Source organism: Pocillopora verrucosa, chromosome 8 (assembly GCF_036669915.1).
Source record: "Pocillopora verrucosa isolate sample1 chromosome 8, ASM3666991v2, whole genome shotgun sequence".
Lineage (NCBI taxonomy): Eukaryota > Metazoa > Cnidaria > Anthozoa > Scleractinia > Pocilloporidae > Pocillopora > Pocillopora verrucosa.
Window position 1 is genome coordinate 18,866,459 of NC_089319.1, and position 18,349 is coordinate 18,884,807.

An 18,349-nucleotide genomic window follows, 5' to 3' on the forward strand; every position below is an offset into this window, starting at 1 on the left:
TAGCTTCCGAAAAAATAGTTTTGGAGTTTAGAAAATTTTGCCCTTTCTTGTGGGTTTTTTTTTTTTGCATTATAGAAGTTAAAGGATGAGAAGAAATTCAATTTAATCCAAACTTTGAATTAAAATATGCAGGATTCGCGATCTACTCAATTCTAATACCTTGACGTTACCCTACCCTGGTAGGAAAATGCTATGTCGCTTCTTATTGTCTGGGTATTTGCGTGCTTTTGTGTAGTGTCTTTGACTTTTAATTCTTCCAATTTCCTTAGGGACTTATCAAGTGTCTCTCTAATTGATCCTTCCTGTTTATAAATGATTTAAGCTTAGTCAGACACTTGTCTTTTTGGCGGGCAAAACGACGAAGCTGCTCACTTGTCATAGGTCTGCAAAGTTTAAATAACAATCTGACCGACATGAAAGCTATGGAAAGCTTTCAAAACGCCTTTGGGGAAATTTAGGCTCCAAAAGTAATTTTTATTGTCTGTGGAGAAGATTGAACGATGTCGTACAATGCGATGTAATCTCGAGCCTGCACAATGAATTATTTAGAGGGTAGAGCCACAAGGAGTTTGGAGCGGCAGAGAAGCAGAACTACGTTCTCCCAAGAATCAACTGCAGTTGTGAAGAGTGGATATTTGTGGAAGATTTCTCATCACCCAGGGAGAACTTCATCTCGAAGCAGATACTTTGTCCTAACCAAGAGCTCCCTGGATCATTTCAGAAACCATGACAGGGTAAAAGAACAACACATGACATAATGTATTGTATAAGCTAAACTTCATAAACGTTCTCGTGCATTTTCATAGATTTTCGGAAAGATTTACGCATAAAGCCATTCTGTTCAAGAACAAAGTTTTAGTCGCAAAAACATTCTGCTTTTTTTTTCATTCTTGTTTTCTTTTATTAAGAAATTGTATGTGTAATGATGTATGCCGCTCTATGGAAATCTTGCAAAATTTCCACTTGCGTTGCACAATAACTTGAGTAAAACGTAAAGAATACGAAGCTCCCCAGATATAATCAACTCAAATAAGTGCTTGATCTTGTTCGGAAATGATCTTGATAAAGATCAGATCATTTTATAGTTAAAAATAATAATTATAATAGGGAGAAAACGAAATTCAGGGAGTTGGGAGAGATAGATTAAAGCCAATTCTGCAAAATTATATTAACTTTGGAAGAGGGTGAATTTGACATACTAACATAAGTATGCATATTCTCCATACTGTTCTTAATACATTTCCCAAGTTGCTGAAAAAGATAATTTGTGTGACAATCAAGAACTTGTCTTGGTGATCATTTTCTTTATCCTTGTGACCGTAAAGTGTGATTTTTGATTGATCTTGTAGGGAGAAATCACTCTTAGGGGTCAAAGGGTTGAAAAGAGGGAGAAATCTTTCTTTTTCATCTTACTTTGCTTTAAATTCAGGAAAAAAGTGCCAGGTTTACCTCAGCTTTTTGACAATGCTCTAAACAACTCCTGAATATTGATAATCAAATGATGATCCTTTCTTATTAGGAAAAACTCAAGGGAAGTCTTCCATTGGCTGCCATAGATGCTGTGGAGAAGCTGCGAGAAATTAACAACTCCTTAAAGATCACTGGCCCCTTTAAACATCCACTGATTTTACAAGCGTCTGGAATAAAAGAATGTCAAGAATGGATAGAGGCCATTGAGAATGGTAAAACAACACTTAAAAAAAAGCAGATTTCATTTGGCCTTGCTAGTGAAATGTTGCATTTCCCATCATGTAACCCACCCAGTTTTTTGGAAGAAAAAATGTCAGGTTCTATTTTGTTGATCAACATTTTGATTTTGACAATAACTTGCATCCTAGATTTTAGGGGAAAAAAATGAAATCAAGACTTGATGTTGTATGGATATTGTTTATATCTGATTTTCTAGTTTGCTTATTATATTGGATAAGTCTGAGTTGGAAAGACAGTGGTCCTTTTTACAGTTGCGTTCTTGGTTGCCAAGCCTTTGAATGGGAGTGAGGCTAGAGTTAACCTTATTATGATACAAATGTTGCTGCTTTTCTAATTGTAATCCACTTTGTTATCATGCCAACTACATACTGGTCTCTATCACAACAAGGTCACCTTCAGCCTTACTCCAAATCAAAGGCTTGGCAACTAAGTACACAACTGTGAAGTGGCCTATCAGGGAGTTGAGATGTATTTGTAACCAAGCCATCTTACCTTTTACAAACCCAGGCTTCCTTTGTCAATTTTGTCATTTTCCCTTTTGTTTATTTCTTTCCCTGATGAACCAAAGGAGCTACCTTCTCGAGAGAGAAGGCAATCATGTCATCGTAAAAATGTTATGTATTAAATTGCGAATCATAGAGTTATACTGATGAAAATGACACATAGCTTTACATTTTAATATTATGGCAATTTGATATTATTTATATTTAGGAATTCAGCAGTGGTGTTTAGATTCTGATGCAAACTCATCTTTGCATAAGGAAGATGAAATAGATAGCTTACAATGTTCTTTGAATGCTGCACCAAAGATGAAGGTACCTGGATGTCTGTCTGTACTGATTAGTGCTGAAGTGAAGTTTATTAAAGTACATGCACTCCATATAAAGACCATCATGTCTGATAGTTGTATTGCAACCCAAATACATTGTCATCTGAATAACTGTAAAAATATGTGAATGAGTGGTTTGTCTGCAGTATTTCATAAGCCAGCAAGCCAATTGCATTAAATGAATTTATATTTCCATACCAAGTGAAACATCTTTGATTTAGGGCTAAACAGCCATGTGTAATTCTTAGGAAAACTATATTACTTCATGCCCAGGGTCCAGTTGTTCCAAGGGCAGATAACACTATTCAACGCATAAATCACTGTCCAGTGGATAAGTGTTCATGAAAGGTATTGCATTATTCATGGGATGGAGGTTTATCCAGTTGATAGTGTTATCCACCCTTTGAACTACTGGGTACAGGATGCTTTGTATCCAATATAAGAAACATTAACTGATAAGAAACCTTAACTGATCACACAATCCAACTCTATTTTAGCTCAAAAATTTACCTTTAGTTACCAGTTACTCCATCTGCATGCTACATTCTAGGGTTAATATCAAGCAGCAAAAAAATCTGCATGCTTTTACATTCTATAAGGAGAGCATATAATCTCTAAAATTTATGTGGCGATAATGATAGAAAGTCATCAAAAAGTCATTTGAATCAATATTTATAATTGCTGATACATATTTCTTGATTTTTTTTTGTAGATGCTCTATCCTTCTTTGTTTTGCCCTGTTGGTGATGGAGTTTTGATTTCAGGTGAATAATTTGGTTTTGTGTTTGCTGATGATAACATAGACCGGCATACAGTGACTTATATCGTTAGACCTCATAATATCGTAATATGATTCGTTTTTAGTTGTTTAGGTTATTTTTTATCTTAGAATCAGTTCTTCATATCTCAATTTAGGACATACCACACAGGTGACTAGAACTCTTTGCATGTACTGATTGCCTAGTTTGGAAGTGATTATCAGCTGAATAGACAAAGAGACAAAACCATGCATCAAGAGTTTAATTTCTGACCATTTTTGATATATCATCAGAGTAAACTCCTTGTTTGTTTGTTTGTTTGTTTGTTTTTGCAGTATGTACTAACACAAGTATTCACCTCAATGTTGGTGAAAGTTGTGGATATTTATTAAACCGTGAAACATCAGTGAAAGTAAATATCCACCATTCTTCAACTCCTTTGGTGATTAATTGATAAATACTGTACATTATAAATAAATTTATCATAAAGACAAGATATCATGTTTATTGACTTTATAGATCCATCCATTGACATCATATATGGTTACTCAATCCTAACATGCATTTTTTAAATTATTGTCCAGCTGCCAGTGAGCTTCATCAGGAGTTTCCAATGATAAAGTATGCACGTATTGGGAGGTCAATTCCACATGAAAGAGTATTTAAGCTTGACAAAGACAACTTGGTAAGAGAGAAGATATTTTGAGCTTAGGAGATAAAATTATATTTATTAACTGAGTATATGAGCAAAAATTGTTTCACTTGTAGGTCGTAGAATTATTTTTATCTGTCATATTCTATTTTACAGCATATCATGTGGAAGAAAAGGGGAAAAGGTCATAGTTTTTCTTTTACCAACACTTGTGAGTTTGCATCTTAATTGTATTTCTATGTATTTTCCTGTTTGATTGAGGTTAATCAACCCTCTCATACCCCTTCATTAGTATTCACATTCTCCTTACTGATCTTTCTATATTTCATATAGTACTGACAAGGAGAATTTGTTTGACCATCAGAGCTGTTTTAATTGGTGATAATTTCTGTTTTTCTTATACAGGGCGTGAAATTGCGCCTAATACAGGCGCCAATGCGACTAAATTTTTCACTTTGGCGACCAAATCCTGAAAGTTAGTCGCCAAATTGGCGACTAGAACGTTTCATCATAACCTTACCAAGAGATATTGTGAATTAAAAAGATTTGCAAAGATAAATCTGCGGCAAACTTCCTCGTTAAGTTTGTTTCCAAAACGTAGCACATGCATCTGGATCGATAACTAGACGCCATCTTGGATTTAGATGAGCCTGAACGTTGTATATCATCCATCCTAGTGTCCACTTTGTAGCACGTTAAAGATCTTTTCCCTAACTTAATTTTGGAGGGCCTATCTAGAACGCTGACAGCGTAAAGAAAGATTTTGTTTGTCTTTGAAAATGGCGACCAACTTTTTTTGAATTGGCTACCACTTTGAAGAATTTAGGAGCCAAGTGGCTATCAGAAAAAATAATTAATTTCACGCCCTGTTATAACCTTTACATTTGATTTAAGGGTGATAGTGTGAGGAGAAATTAGAAGTCAGTCACTTATAGGGTTTAAGGGATCAACAAAATGTTTTCTGTGCTTAATGCTTTATATGGATGATGTATTTTGTTTTGTTTCATCAGTGTGTTTAGACAGGGTTATTGAGGTACGCTGTGGCCAACAAACCAAAAACTTTGTCAAGTTTCCTTACACTGAAGTTGAGGAGCAGTCTTTCTCACTCATGTTTGAGAAACAACAAGGTATTAATTTTTTTATCTGTAGAGAATATTGCAGGTAAAAAAAAACTCATTTTAAAAATGTGGATGAACTTAGATTAGGAGAGAACTTCAAAGTACATACTAGACCTTGATTCAGCCATATGACGTGACTTAACATTGATACAAAGACTCCTTGACGCTGTTTAGATCAGAAATATACACTGAAGGTCACACTTAATTAAAATGAAAATTAAGGTACACAACAGAAAACCATAGCTATTAATGGACACTGGTGCTGTGGTGGAAGATAATTGTTGGTTAAGATAGTCAGTAACTATATAATTTTATACACAAGTTTGCCCTACAGTTGTTTGTAATGGCATTTTCACAAATTTATTCTTCGTCCGTTCAGCAGCATGTTTTCTTTTTATAGGGGAATGGAGTCAGTTATGTTCCTTGGATCTTATTTGTGACTCAGAAAAGGCTTATGAGAAGTGGACAAGTGCAGTGAGTACTTTATTATTAAATGTGTGATCCTTAACCCTCGAGTAACCAAGAAACAATTTCACTGTCCAACATCAATACACTATCAAGCAGAAAGATAGTGAGAAAAAAGAAATGTATTGCCTACAGTGCAGTGGGGAATAGTATTTGAATCAATGCCTAGTTCTCGGAACTAACATTATTATAAATATGAAATGTATAACAAACAGATGGGAGAATTTGATAAAGGAGCTTAGTTGGGTTGCTGTCAGCACATCCACTTTATGATCTTGTAGTTTTTGCTTTCAAATTGTTGCAGATATTGATTACTGTTTGTTGTTTTTGAAAAAATGATCTTATTACTCTCAACCTCCTATAAGAAACTACCTTTCTGTTATAAAACTTGCAGCTTCTTGTGAGAGTTTCTATAATAGCTATGAAATGTTATCTGTATTGTTATCTTTTTTCAATAGCTCAAACTATTTTTTATTCAGAGAGGGAGAATGTTCCTGATAATAATTTGTGCTATTCTCTTTCTACCATCTAATATTTCTTTTTAATACCTCAAGTTTAGCTTTGATGCAGAGTTTTGGCCTTTTATAATGCTGAATTTAAACTCCTTTCAGATGAGAGAGGTTATTTACAGTAGAGATCAAAGAGTAAACAGGCACAAATTTGATGGTGTAGATCCAATTGTGCTGTATCCTTTTATAATAGGCTTCTATCTTTTAGGCTCAATTCTTGGCAGTATGTTTAGTTTCCAGTATAATACTCTGTACCTACATTTGTACTGAGTTGGAGGGAAGAAGCCAAAAATGTTTGGCTTGAGGTTGAATGTTGGGATTGATAGCCAAATATTTTTTCCATCTACCCCACCCTAACTAAGGTAATAAGCATTTTATGATATCATCGCTGCTTTTTCCCTTTCCTCTTTTTTGTTTTTTTGTTTTTTCTTATGGGTCAGTTCATTAGGCTTTGTGGTCCTCATTTTGAGATATTTTTATTTTATTGTTTTTCATTTAAAGTGATTATATAAAAGATGCCGTGAAATTAGTGAATTTTGTTTTTCTTCCATGTCTTGAAATGATTCTCCAAAAATATCAGCTTCTTATTTTTTTCAATGAATTTTAAAAATACTTGCACACAAATTTTACATAGGGTAGCTGTGCCTTAGGCTCTGTCCATTCTTTGGTTAACTGGTATTTGTCTTTCTATTGTAAGTTTTTTCTTTGATTCAGTATATGAAGCTGGTTGAAAAGGCACTGGTCAGTGATGTCATCACGACACAGCAAGGGAATTTCCGTGGACCAAGCTTTGTCTTTTGCTCAACAATGCAGTGGAGCTAAACGGAAACTGATGAGAAATTATGTTAAGGTAGGAAAACAAGTTCTGCAAGACTCCAGTTTCTGAAACATCTAGATATCCTTTGATTTTCTGCTTTTGTCTTGTTGGGTTTTTAGGATGTACTTGAGGCTCAGTGTGGAATGGCTCAGCATAATGAGAATCTGCTGTGGAACTCCTTTGTAATGCTATTCAACTCTCTAAATAAACAACCAAAGGTTAGTATTGTTACAAGGCTAGTTACTGTATGTTCTGAGGTGTTTCTTTAAAGTTTATTTAATCATTGCTAAAACATTATGAGAGCAGTCATTGCTATTATTCAAGGTCAAGGAGTGATGATTAAGCTCATCTTAAAGGTTTTTGCCAAATGATTTCATTTTTTTTTTGTATGCTCTCTCTCTCAAAATTCATGTACATTTTTGTACTTAATACCAGTAGCTAAGGGCAGTCATGAACTATTGACTCCAGGGAATGGTGATTTGAAGTTAAATTAAGAGTCCCATGCTAGAAAGCTTGTAATTTTCACACTGACTGTTAAATAGAACAGTCCAAGACTTACTGTGGTCTTAAGATCCTTGTTTAATTACTTAGAGGCTCTCATGACCACCCTTGGTGAAAAATTGTACATCTTCAATAGTATCTATCTCGTAGAAATAGTACAAATTGCTTTAATTTACTATATTTTGGAAACTCATAACATGTGCATTATGGAAGAGATATTGATTGCAATTAAAGTTATGGACAATTTAATATCATTATGTCAATGTCAATCTGTAATAACTTTTTTAACCTTTTTTTTTACCAGTTGTATGAGATGTTTTGTAAGTATGCAAAGGAATACCCTGACCTTGGTATGACACCAGCTGAGTTTGCAGAATTTCTTAGCAGAGAGCAAGAGGTAAGTAATGGAGAATTATTACACTTGACATCTGTGTTGACACTTGTGTTAAGTTTTTGGTAAATACACAAATTATAAGTTATGAAGAATGTTGATGATATTATTTGATATTTTATTTATATTGTTGATGGTGAAGTTGTTAGTAACAGTGACAGTCGTGATGTAGGAGATCCATTAAATATGATTTTTTTTATAAACAGGAAACACTCAGTCTAGCTGCTTGTGCGAGGCTGATGTCAGCTCATGACAAATTTCACATGATATTCAAGCAGAGATGTGCAGGAGACAATCCAGATTTCTTCAGATTGAGTAAATCTCTTCTGTCATATCATGGATTTTTAAGGTAAATAAAGTGCTATCAAGAAATCACTGTTCAGGTACTTGTACAAACTATTATTTAACTATTATTGGAGGACAGTATAATCATTAAGATCTATAACCTTCTACTTAACAAAGAAAAGTATCTGTGAACTTGGCCATACTAGTACACTTTTTGCTGAATATGTTTCTTGTAATGGGATACTTCTCTGTGCTAAAATAAACTTGGATGATAGTTTTAATTTCCCAAGGGTTTAACCACTTTTTAAAGTTATGCAAAATATAAACTGTCACTAATGACACAAATTGACAAACGACTGAGGAGGCAAGATTAGGTTTCAATTTTGTCTGCGTAATTTGAGCTAAATCTTTGAGCTAAGGGTGATATATCTATGAGGCTCACATTTATAGATAAAATTAAATGGGCTTTACAACTCTGGAAAGAAGAGAATTTTAAATATAACTGCAGCCTTATCATGTGTTAACAAAATTAAACTAGTAGCAACTATTAAGAGAGTTGTGTTATTTTATTTCAGTTATCTCAGAAGTGAAGACAACTCTGCTGTCAATCCAGAAGAGAAAACTGTCCACCAAGTGAGGGGTGATTTGATTTATCCAATAGGAATTGAATCAGGCAGAATTGTCAGAATGGATTTTGACATGAATGTGTGTTTGAATTTCAGTTGTGCGTGAATCACCCTTGAAAATGTTGTTTGGTTAAACTTAAGCATGGGGCCCCCTCTGTGCTAAGAATTATGTTCTTGTTTGTGGGGGAGATTTAAATATATATGTAAAGTTAGCTATTTATTGACCTTCCTCTCTTTTCAATATTGCTGAGGAAGGTTTGCACAAAGAAAAACAATGTAGTATCATAAATTAAGTAGAAGGGGCCTCGCAAAATTCAAACTTAAAGTTAATATTTGAACTTGAACTGTTGTTTTGTGATGAATAGAATGATCTTGGTTGTTACACAGTCATCTGGATTTGTTTCCCTTTTTTTTTTTTTTAATACAGGACATGGATCAGCCTCTGTCTGATTATTTTATCAACTCATCTCACAACACCTATCTTACTGGATGACAACTGAAAGGCAAATCCAGTCTTGAGGCTTATGTAAGAGCTCTATTACAGGGCTGTCGCTGTCTTGAACTTGACTGTTGGGATGGCCCAGGTAGGTGAAATGTAATTTACTTGTTGATGTAATGTGAGGGCTAAATAAAAAATATCTGAAGGCAACAGTATATATTTGTTTAGTTGCTAAACACAACAAGACAATCATGTGATATCTATTTCAAAAGGCAGATAGGTATTTCCTATCTAATTTCTGTGAGATGTTAGACATCCCAATTCAAATCAAATTTCAAACTCAGCAATGAGATAATTAATATTTAAAATGTCAGCGGTTGCAACTTGTGGTTTCAAATACTCAATGTTCCACAATTTAGCTGCACCATAACCTATTAGCAGTACTTCTGAATGGGCAAGGAATGATGATTTGCTTGCATGCCCCCACATCATACAAGGTTACAAGACAGTATTGTTTTGGAATAAAAATTCAAAATTGAGGATTATACAATATTATGAAATGGACATGTTATAGCCTAAGGGTACATGTCACTGTTTTCTTCACTATCTAATACATACTTAATTTTTTAAAATCAATATTACTCTGCTGTAAAATGAGAAAAGAAACTGTCTTTGGATTTCAGACGAGCCTGTGATAACACATGGACTTACACTCACATCTAAAGTCAGGTTCAGAGATGTGGTGCAAGTTATTAAGGTAGGAATGATGCCTTGTTTTTTATTTCAGTAGAGGGATTTGATAAATGCATGATATAACTTAACCACTTAATTCTAACACACACTGATTACTGTTGGAGAAATAAGTTTAGGATCTTTTGCTGAGGAAGGGACAAAGATTGCACTCAAGAGAGTGTGGTTTAAAGAAAAATTTAACTTTGTTTTGAAAGTCTGTTGTCAGAAAAAGGCCTGATAAAGCTTTGCATCATTCTGGTGTGAAGATGTCTTGCTTCTGTTTGATGCATTGATGGAATACTGTTAGTGGGTGAACTGGATCAACTTGCACTGTGTTTTCCATGGGGCATATTTAAAATTGTGCAATTCTTGTTGAGAATATGTTCATTAAATATTTGTGTCATATATTTGGTGTGTAATTATAACACTGTAAAGTGATTGTGTTTGAAAATCATACTTTTTGAAACTTTACTAAAAACACAAAACAAACCATTTTTAATGTTTAACTGAGCTTGTTTAATAGTGGTGTAAAATGCGTCTTTGCACAATGCCAGCAGAGTAAGAAACAAGAAGTACATGCTCTAATTATCAGCAAAATGGAACTAATGCATATTATTTTATAAATGTTAGTGAAAACATGCATACTGCAAACCTTATTTTAACTCTTAAACCCATAAGAGTGACTAGCATCTAATTTCTCCTTACAATATCATCCTGAATTAAACATTAAGGTCATGAGAGGAAAAGAAATGATCTCCAACATAACAAATTCTTGCTTGAAAAATGAACTCTCCCTAAAAGTAACTGTTACATTGAAAATGTTTTAAGGACAATACAGAGAATATGCATTATGATGTTATGGTGTGAACTTTAACTTCATTGTATTGTGTCTTTTTACAGGAGTATGCCTTTGAGACAACAGATTTTCCTTTGATTTTGTCCCTAGAGAATCACTGCTGTGAGCAACAACAAGTAGGTTCAAGGAATGATATTTCAATGCTATGATCAATAATGCTCCTCTAGAATTTAAAAATACCTTTGGTCTCATTTTTTTATCAATCTGTAGGCGATCATGGCTGACATTTTTGTCTCTGAGCTTGGTGATATGCTGGCAACAAATAACCTCTGTGATGAGATGAGTATCAATACTCTTCCTTCACCAAATCAGCTCAAGAGAAAAATTTTGCTGAAAGGCAAGATTAAAGTCAAGAAAAAGGTGAAATCATGATTCAAACAAGTACTTTATTTGATGTAGTCAAGGTTTCCTTTGTTCCTGTGTGAGTTATGAATGGGCTATGATATTAAATATTCCTTTCATTATTGTTTTTCATCCTTCAGCACAAGATATCAACTGCCATTACTCCTATAATCTCCGTAAGTATTTGGACTCCAAGGTTATGTAAAGGTAGTGCAGTTACAGGTAGTGCGAAGCACATGTTTAATACTGGTTGAATATCAAATTCTCTGAGATGGCACTGGAATGACTGCAGTGGGTTTGACTTACTTTATGCAAGTAAGACCTTCATAAGATTCCTAATACTGATTTACATAATACTACATAGTATTACTTAGTCATGGCTACTTGGTGACTACAGCATTACATTCCACACAGACTCTCCTATGTTCAGGATTGACTGTGTATATTGTTTAGTGTGCACTTCATGTAAATTCATATAGGACTAGGTTTACACATTATTCATATATATTTTGTTGAGATTTTATTAATGATTAATCAGTTGCACAGAAAGTGAATATCACTAGTAATCAATCATGGCCATTTCTCTGGAGAAAGTACTATTTGTATTCTGTTCTTCAAGTTAGATGTTAATGGTTGACTTAATCTCAAATAGGGTCTTACTCCAAGGGTAAAGAAGACCAGCAGAGTGCTAGTTTCAAGTCAGGTACCAAACATCACTAGTTTTATTTTTATTTGATAATTACAGTGTATCTGTATAATAGATTGCCCTTGGCAAACCTTGTAACCTCTTTATTTACTCAGAATAGGGTTTTGTTATGCTGGCTTGTCAGGTCTTTCATGCACTAACTAGAGTTATGATAAAATGCAAATTTGATTTTTGAAGCAAAGTTAACTTTTTATTTTAGTACCCCTTCTAGTACAGGACACTTTTGAACCTAGGCCAATATTTCACTGCTAAAGAATGTTTTCAGTTCATTGCTCTGAATTCTGTCAACAGTCTGAAGCAATGTTGGCAAGAACACCTTCATCACAGTCACTCGGTACTAGATTGAGATCTTCAACAACAACCACATTGACAGAAGACAAGGTAATGGGATTTACTAGTTTTTGGTTTCAAAATGAACATAGCATGGGACAAATTCAATCACAGTCAGGAGCGGAACCAATTAAGTTTAAAAATCATCTTGATTTAGATATTCTTGGCAACACATAGCTGGCTTGATAGCTCAGCTGGATGGCCATGAGTTTAAATCCCATAAAAGCCTGACAAATTTTTAACTGGCTTTCCTTTCACAACTATTTGCATTCTGCATACGACATGTCCACTGGGTTGACTTGTCAACATTCCAGCTGAGGATGTACTGTGGTCTTATTTTAAGAAAAGCTTTCTTCTCCCAGCTTTGAGTAAATAGGACCACCAGTTGGTCAAGTGGAATAACAACAGAATCTGGCACTGAAACATGACATAATTGAGCCAGAGGGCATCTAATGGCATGTAAAAGAATTAAAGAACTTATGTTAAATCAAAGTTAAATTGGTTCCATGACCAGCATTTTACATTTACCATGTTCCATATTTCATTTCAGAGCTCAACAAGTGAAGAGCAGTATCATATAGTAAGTCCTCTAAAAATTCTTATTCCATTATGATAATTAGGGAGAGGAACATACTGAGATCATAATGATATTTCAATGTATTGCAAGCAAACTTGACAATTTCTAGAAAAAATATTGTGCTTTATGTTGCCGTGGGAAGGGGGGGATGGGCATTCAATTTACTTGTGTTTGTGAGACCATACTGATCTCTTATTTCACCATCACTGTGGTTTTCTAGGTCCCATTAGAAGATGCCATGGGAAAACTGATTGTGTATATGCGTGCAGTTCCTTACAAGAGGAGTGAAGTCTCTGGTGACTGCTGTGAGATGTACTCATTTAATGATGGAGCAGCACAAGATGCCATTACAGGGCATCCAAGAGGTGTGATCTGAATTTTAATTCTCTCATCTTGTTGCCATACATCTCCTTGTAAATTAGTCAAGAGAATTTGGTGTTACATCAGGAAAACATCACCCAGCTGATATCTTTAAGTTTGTTTTTTTCTTGTTGTCAGTTTGTTACTGGTAAGTATTGGATCAATATGGTCATGAGAAGTTACATGTTGATCCTTTTTGTAATTTTTTTGTTTTCTTTAAAATACATAAGACATGTCTCTTCTGTAACTTTTCCTGTCTTACTTAGCCCTCTAACTAGTCTTAAAATTAACAGGGGACATAGCTTTTTTTCCTAGAAATTCTGAAAGGAGAAATTGGATATTTTATATGATGATGGTGGTTTTTAAAGCTGAAATTCTTTGAGCAAAGATGGAGGCCCACATGAAAAAATAGAGACTGAAATAAATTCTGAGTGCTTTTCATAGTAGTGGAACCTTAGAACTTATTGCATCCCACAAATTTAAGATCTCTTACAAAATAATATGACATATATATATATATTGCATACACATAATGTATACACATTTGCACACTCTCACATGACTGTTCCATGTAATTTCAGACAGATGCTGAGTACTGCAATGTTTAGTTTCATGAAGATCTAATGCTTAATTTGTGTTCTTTAGATATTTTGTATTTGGCTAACAAGCACATTGTCAGAACATACCCCAAAGGTTCAAGAGTGGACTCGTCAAACTATAATCCCCAGACCATGTGGAATGCTGGCATTCAAATGGTGGCAATTAATTTTCAAAAACCAGGTGTGCTATAAAGAAGAAATTGCCAAAGAAGCTCTACAGTCTTATTATATTTAACCACAAATATCTCAAACTTAAAATTATCATAACCTCAAATCACTCATCTCTGCTAGCCTTATACCTTTTTCTGTCTCTCAGAAGCCCTGATCAGTTTTTGATCATTTTAATTGTTGTCATAAAGTTTGAGATACTATACAAGATCATTTAGTAAATATGCTGTAAAAAATCTTTTCATTTTCAAGAACACCTCTTATGAAATAGTTATTCTGATCATTATCCTATAATCTATCTCAGCCAGTAAATTTTCATTAACAGTTAATTCACAAAAGACAAAAAAGAAGGAGTTTTTAAAGGGATTTAATTCGGTTTCCATCTTTGATCTGATGATCTTCATTCTTTGTCTTGATTATTTCATGTTCCTTCAGGTGTCAGAGAGGAAATTAGTTGTTTTTTTTTTAAAGTATTGATTCCTATTGATCATTGGTGTTATTTTGCAGATTTTAGCATGCATCTAAACCAAGGAAAGTTCAGGAAGAATGGAGGATGTGGTTATATTTTAAAACCTGATTCTTTGAGAGACAGAGGTAAGGAATTTGTACTGGTGAACACTGTTGTCTTTATTATCTCATGGTGGCAACAATAACTGTGGAACACTTGTTCCTGTTTTATCTAGAATTAACCTTTAACACCCACATGCCCCTGCCCTTGTGAAACTGATTTCAATTGACTGTTAATTTTTTGCAGAGAAGTCAAATTATCACCCAATGATTAAGGAAAGTCCTAAGAATGGAAAATCATGTTACTTCACCATTGAGGTTTGCTATTCTCTTGATTGAATTAATTTAAAGGGAAGGGGAATAAAATTCTTCAAAAAAGTTTGCAGGCCATCCCTTGCTGTGTTGGTTTGTCTTATTCTCCCTCTTGCTTTCCAGCCTATTCTGGGTTTTTCTCCCCTTAAATTTCTGTGTTGGGTGCCTGGTCCTATTCTGTGGGACCTCTTGGTTATGGGTTTGCCTGTCATGGGTGTGGCACCCAGTCAAGGTGCTGATTGGACTTACACAATGGTCAAATGTCTGCGCATGTGGAAACGTTGTGTTGGCCAATTTTTTTGCTGTCAGGTTGGCAGAATTAAGTTCTCTCACAGGAGTTACAAAGAAAAAAACCTTAGGTTCTACATGATGGTGTTTTAAAAGCATAAAACATTTTTTATAATGCTTAAACCAAAATGGCAAATCAATTGGATACTCGTACTTGAATAAGCTTTACTTAATATTCACTTTTGTCGGTTAGGTATTTGATATTGTGCTTTCCTTAATTGTAAACGTTATATCCATAAGAAATTTTGAAATTAAACGGCTTTTTTTTAGGTGTTATCAGGGCAATATTTGCACTTGGATCAGGACTCTTATCTTCCAATTCGTGTTGATATTGAGATAGTTGGTGTCCCACAGGATTGTGCATCGCTCAGCACAGAGGTTAGCTTTGAAATTTACCACACAAAAAATTGTAAAAGAAGTGATTAGCGGATTGCATGTCAACAGTCCAAATAGTGACACTATAAGGCCAATTTGATGTAGTTTTTGGTTGTCCATATATAGTAGTGGCACTGTTCTCAGGTGTTGTACAATGTTTGGTGTTCCTGCTGTCATCAATGGGCGTAGTCCTCTTTTCTTAACTGGTGACGACGCATTTCTTTATTTCTTCATTAGCCAACTATGGACAAGCTGAATCCCCAGTTTGAGAATGCCAAGCGTCTCTTTAAAATAATCATGCCGGAATTGGTAAGTGTTGAGAAATGGATTGATCACTGATACCAACTAAAACTGTGAAAAAAATCACTGATGTATCTTTAACAAACTTAAATTTTGTCTGTGCCTTTCAGTGTCTGGTTTACTTCAAAGTCCATCTGCTGAACAGAAACAAAAGCAGAATTATTTTTCAAAATGTACTTTCTTTGGACAGTCTTAGACCAGGTAAGTTAAAGTTCTGAGAGAACTGAAAATCTCCTGTGGAACCAAATTACCAATTCCAACTAGTCTTGTACTTGTAATCGTCACAAACTATTTATAAGGTCATGAAGTTCTGATCCCACAACTGACCCGTAGAGAGACGTCTTTTAACCTGCATAAAATGTCCTTTTAAGGAAGAAGACGCTTTGTGTACTGGCTATATAGTACAGTTGTGGGTAGCTCAAAGGTCTAGTTCGTTAAAACTTCTCTCCATTTTTGTAGAAAAACTGCCGCATCCTACTCACCTCCCCCAAAAATCAGCAATTTACCGTCAAACCAAATAGCTTGTGATTAATTTATTTGCTACATATCTTTTTTTAGGACTTCACTACATCCGACTGCGAAGTCCAACAGGTGTTGAGATTCCCCACAGTGGTCTGTTTGTCCGTATAAAGCTTCAAGAATTTGAGCCATCCTCTTGTATTGTAAAGGGAACCTCACGAGAGAGACTCCTTACATTTTAGATTTACCTCAGATCTGTTAATTCTTTCACTCCCCAGATCTCTTGGATAATTCTCCTTACTGTCTGCCAAACAATTCTTATGATCTTAGTTCGGAGAATTTGGTATTGTATCAATTATTGATCTCCTTATTGATGTTATTCTCTATTCTCGTTATTTGTTTGCTTGACATTGTATTGATATTGTAAGGAGAAATTCTATCTTGGTCACTGGTGGGAGTTAAGGGATTAACGTATAGTGCTATGTCAAATTTTGCTATTTAGTTTCGTTTGTATTGTAATCTATATTAGATACCGTTCTGATCTGGACTGATAATTCAAGAAGAAAGATATTTATTTATTTTTAATTTTTCAATTTCTCATGGGGAATCGTTTGGAAAATGAACTAAATGAAAGGATAATGTCAGATCAAACTTAGGTTCTTCTTTTGAGTTTGTGTATCGGAGGAAGTTTTGTTTTTGCTTGTTTCTTTTATTATGTTGTGTTTGTTGGCATGTTTGTTTTGCTAGAGTTTTTTTTGCTCTGTAAAGCACTCGACCACTCAGTATTCCTTATTCATGCCACTTGATAGTTCTTGTCGTAGAGCGCGTGATGTTCTCAGAAGATTGACCTCATTTATTATCGAAAGTTAAGATTAAATGTTTAACTAAACGAGATCTCTTTGCTAAAGAGAATTTTTTCTTTGGTACTCGTCAGCCGACAGTGAGCAATGTGACAACCACACGAGTAAGGTCTTTTGTGACTGTAAAATCCTAGAACATAGTGATTTTTAAGTGAGTGTCAAAAACCACTACCAAAGTTATCACAACAACCAATCAGAACAAAGAAATAAGCGAAAGGAGCCAATCAAATTTCAAAGTTTAACTAGCAAACTGCCAGAAGCGCGGGAAAACGCGGGTAACCAAAACCTGGGCAATCAAAGATGCGAATCTCAGGTTCGCCGTTTAATTGAAAATTACTTTTAATTACTTGTAGTCAAGTAACAGCAAAAATTAAGATTTAGCCTAATTCTAGCCTGTTCACAAAATGGGATAAACCATCCTCAATGTACTGAAATTAAAATTGGAACTGTATCATGGTAGAGAAATAGTATGAACACTATTGATGATTGTTGAACATGACACAATAGCTAGATCATGCTTTCACAGGGAGGGAAATAAGATATTTAATTGTCTAAATTAACTTGATCGAGAACACAGTAATTACTTGTACATATTATTTTATTTAGTTTTCACGTATTTATTGGCGTTTTCATTCATCTACGATTTTAATGTACTATTGAATCATACTTCTCAAAGTCTTGAGAAAATAATATTTTGGAACGCGAATCTTATTTTTTATGATAGGATGTGAAGATTGTACAAATGACTCTGTTTTAAACAATCAGAATTACACTTATATTTTGTAATATATTATGTAGAAGAAATAAAACGTCTTTCACTTTTGATTATTCGGTTCGCGAAGCTGTCAGAATGAAGCTTAGTCTAGATACGGACAGAACACAGCACATTAAAAACAGAGGTCATATTTCAATATTTCCTGCCCCTTAAACGTCTTCTTTCTCACCTGATGTGTATTTTTAGACTGTTAATAATGAAGTTTATATCTTTTATTTGAAGTTTTATCAACTTAGGTCCTACCGTGTATATTTGACAACCGCTTGGCCTTGAAAGGTCTGGGTACGAGACTAGGTGTAATTCATCAGAAGGTAGCCTGTTCCAGGTGTCCAGTTAGTAAAATGCAGCCAAATAGTTAACGGCGCGATAACTCGCGCTTCGTTTTATTAACTGCACGTGTGGAACAGGCTACTGTAGGTTTGTCGCCGATAGACCCTCGAGGCCAAGTTATACAACCGGCGAATGACGGTATCCAGCGGCTAGGTAACAAGTCGTTCTGCGCTATCCACCGGAAGGGGACTTTTTTAGCGGATGCTGCTATCCATTCTTCGAACCAGCAAAGCCTGGTTCTTAAGTGAGGCGAGATGAACCCTAGCGAAAGTCGCAAGTGGTTCAGACCATCACACAGGGGACAATAACGAGAAGATCCGATATTCTATTGGATAGGACTTGATGAAAGTCTAGGTGGCAAAGTTAAATGAAA

General features: G+C 34.8%; 2 protein-coding genes across 2 annotated transcripts; both read left to right on the plus strand.

Moving 5' to 3' along the window:
• The first annotated feature begins 229 nt into the window (after window positions 1-229).
• LOC131782717 (1-phosphatidylinositol 4,5-bisphosphate phosphodiesterase delta-4) lies at window positions 230-17,675 on the plus strand. The gene is made up of 30 exons (XM_066170946.1): window positions 230-734; window positions 1,520-1,682; window positions 2,422-2,525; window positions 3,252-3,303; window positions 3,882-3,982; window positions 4,106-4,160; window positions 4,960-5,076; window positions 5,468-5,541; window positions 6,144-6,217; window positions 6,765-6,891; window positions 6,978-7,076; window positions 7,664-7,756; window positions 7,957-8,099; window positions 8,611-8,668; window positions 9,089-9,245; window positions 9,784-9,857; window positions 10,733-10,804; window positions 10,899-11,048; window positions 11,171-11,206; window positions 11,683-11,733; window positions 12,028-12,117; window positions 12,617-12,646; window positions 12,864-13,008; window positions 13,649-13,783; window positions 14,278-14,364; window positions 14,525-14,595; window positions 15,148-15,255; window positions 15,490-15,561; window positions 15,663-15,753; window positions 16,111-17,675. The coding sequence occupies exons 1-15, from the start codon at window positions 537-539 to the stop codon at window positions 9,152-9,154; spliced, it is 1,524 nt and encodes a 507-aa protein (XP_066027043.1). The 5' UTR covers window positions 230-536; the 3' UTR covers window positions 9,155-9,245; window positions 9,784-9,857; window positions 10,733-10,804; window positions 10,899-11,048; window positions 11,171-11,206; window positions 11,683-11,733; window positions 12,028-12,117; window positions 12,617-12,646; window positions 12,864-13,008; window positions 13,649-13,783; window positions 14,278-14,364; window positions 14,525-14,595; window positions 15,148-15,255; window positions 15,490-15,561; window positions 15,663-15,753; window positions 16,111-17,675.
• Window positions 9,237-16,253, plus strand: LOC136283053 (1-phosphatidylinositol 4,5-bisphosphate phosphodiesterase delta-1-like). The gene is made up of 16 exons (XM_066171212.1): window positions 9,237-9,245; window positions 10,733-10,804; window positions 10,899-11,048; window positions 11,171-11,206; window positions 11,683-11,733; window positions 12,028-12,117; window positions 12,617-12,646; window positions 12,864-13,008; window positions 13,649-13,783; window positions 14,278-14,364; window positions 14,525-14,595; window positions 14,713-14,898; window positions 15,148-15,255; window positions 15,490-15,561; window positions 15,663-15,753; window positions 16,111-16,253. Exons 1-16 carry the CDS (start codon window positions 9,237-9,239, stop codon window positions 16,251-16,253), a joined length of 1,476 nt encoding a protein of 491 aa, XP_066027309.1.
• Window positions 17,676-18,349: the final 674 nt, after the last annotated feature.

What these genes read in the sequence shown, in the direction of transcription:
- LOC136283053 (XM_066171212.1), top strand. An exon ending in CCATTACTCCTATAATCTCC is followed by an intron (nt 11,207 to 11,682) that starts GTAAGTATTTGG and finishes AATCTCAAATAG; the next exon opens with GGTCTTACTCCAAGGGTAAA. An exon ending in AAATAATCATGCCGGAATTG is followed by an intron (nt 15,562 to 15,662) that starts GTAAGTGTTGAG and finishes TGTGCCTTTCAG; the next exon opens with TGTCTGGTTTACTTCAAAGT.
- LOC131782717 (XM_066170946.1), top strand. Translation starts at nt 537, where the DNA reads ATGAATTATTTAGAGGGTAGAGCCACAAGGAGTTTGGAGCGGCAGAGA. An exon ending in TTCTTAGCAGAGAGCAAGAG is followed by an intron (nt 7,757 to 7,956) that starts GTAAGTAATGGA and finishes TTTTATAAACAG; the next exon opens with GAAACACTCAGTCTAGCTGC. An exon ending in TCATATCATGGATTTTTAAG is followed by an intron (nt 8,100 to 8,610) that starts GTAAATAAAGTG and finishes ATTTTATTTCAG; the next exon opens with TTATCTCAGAAGTGAAGACA.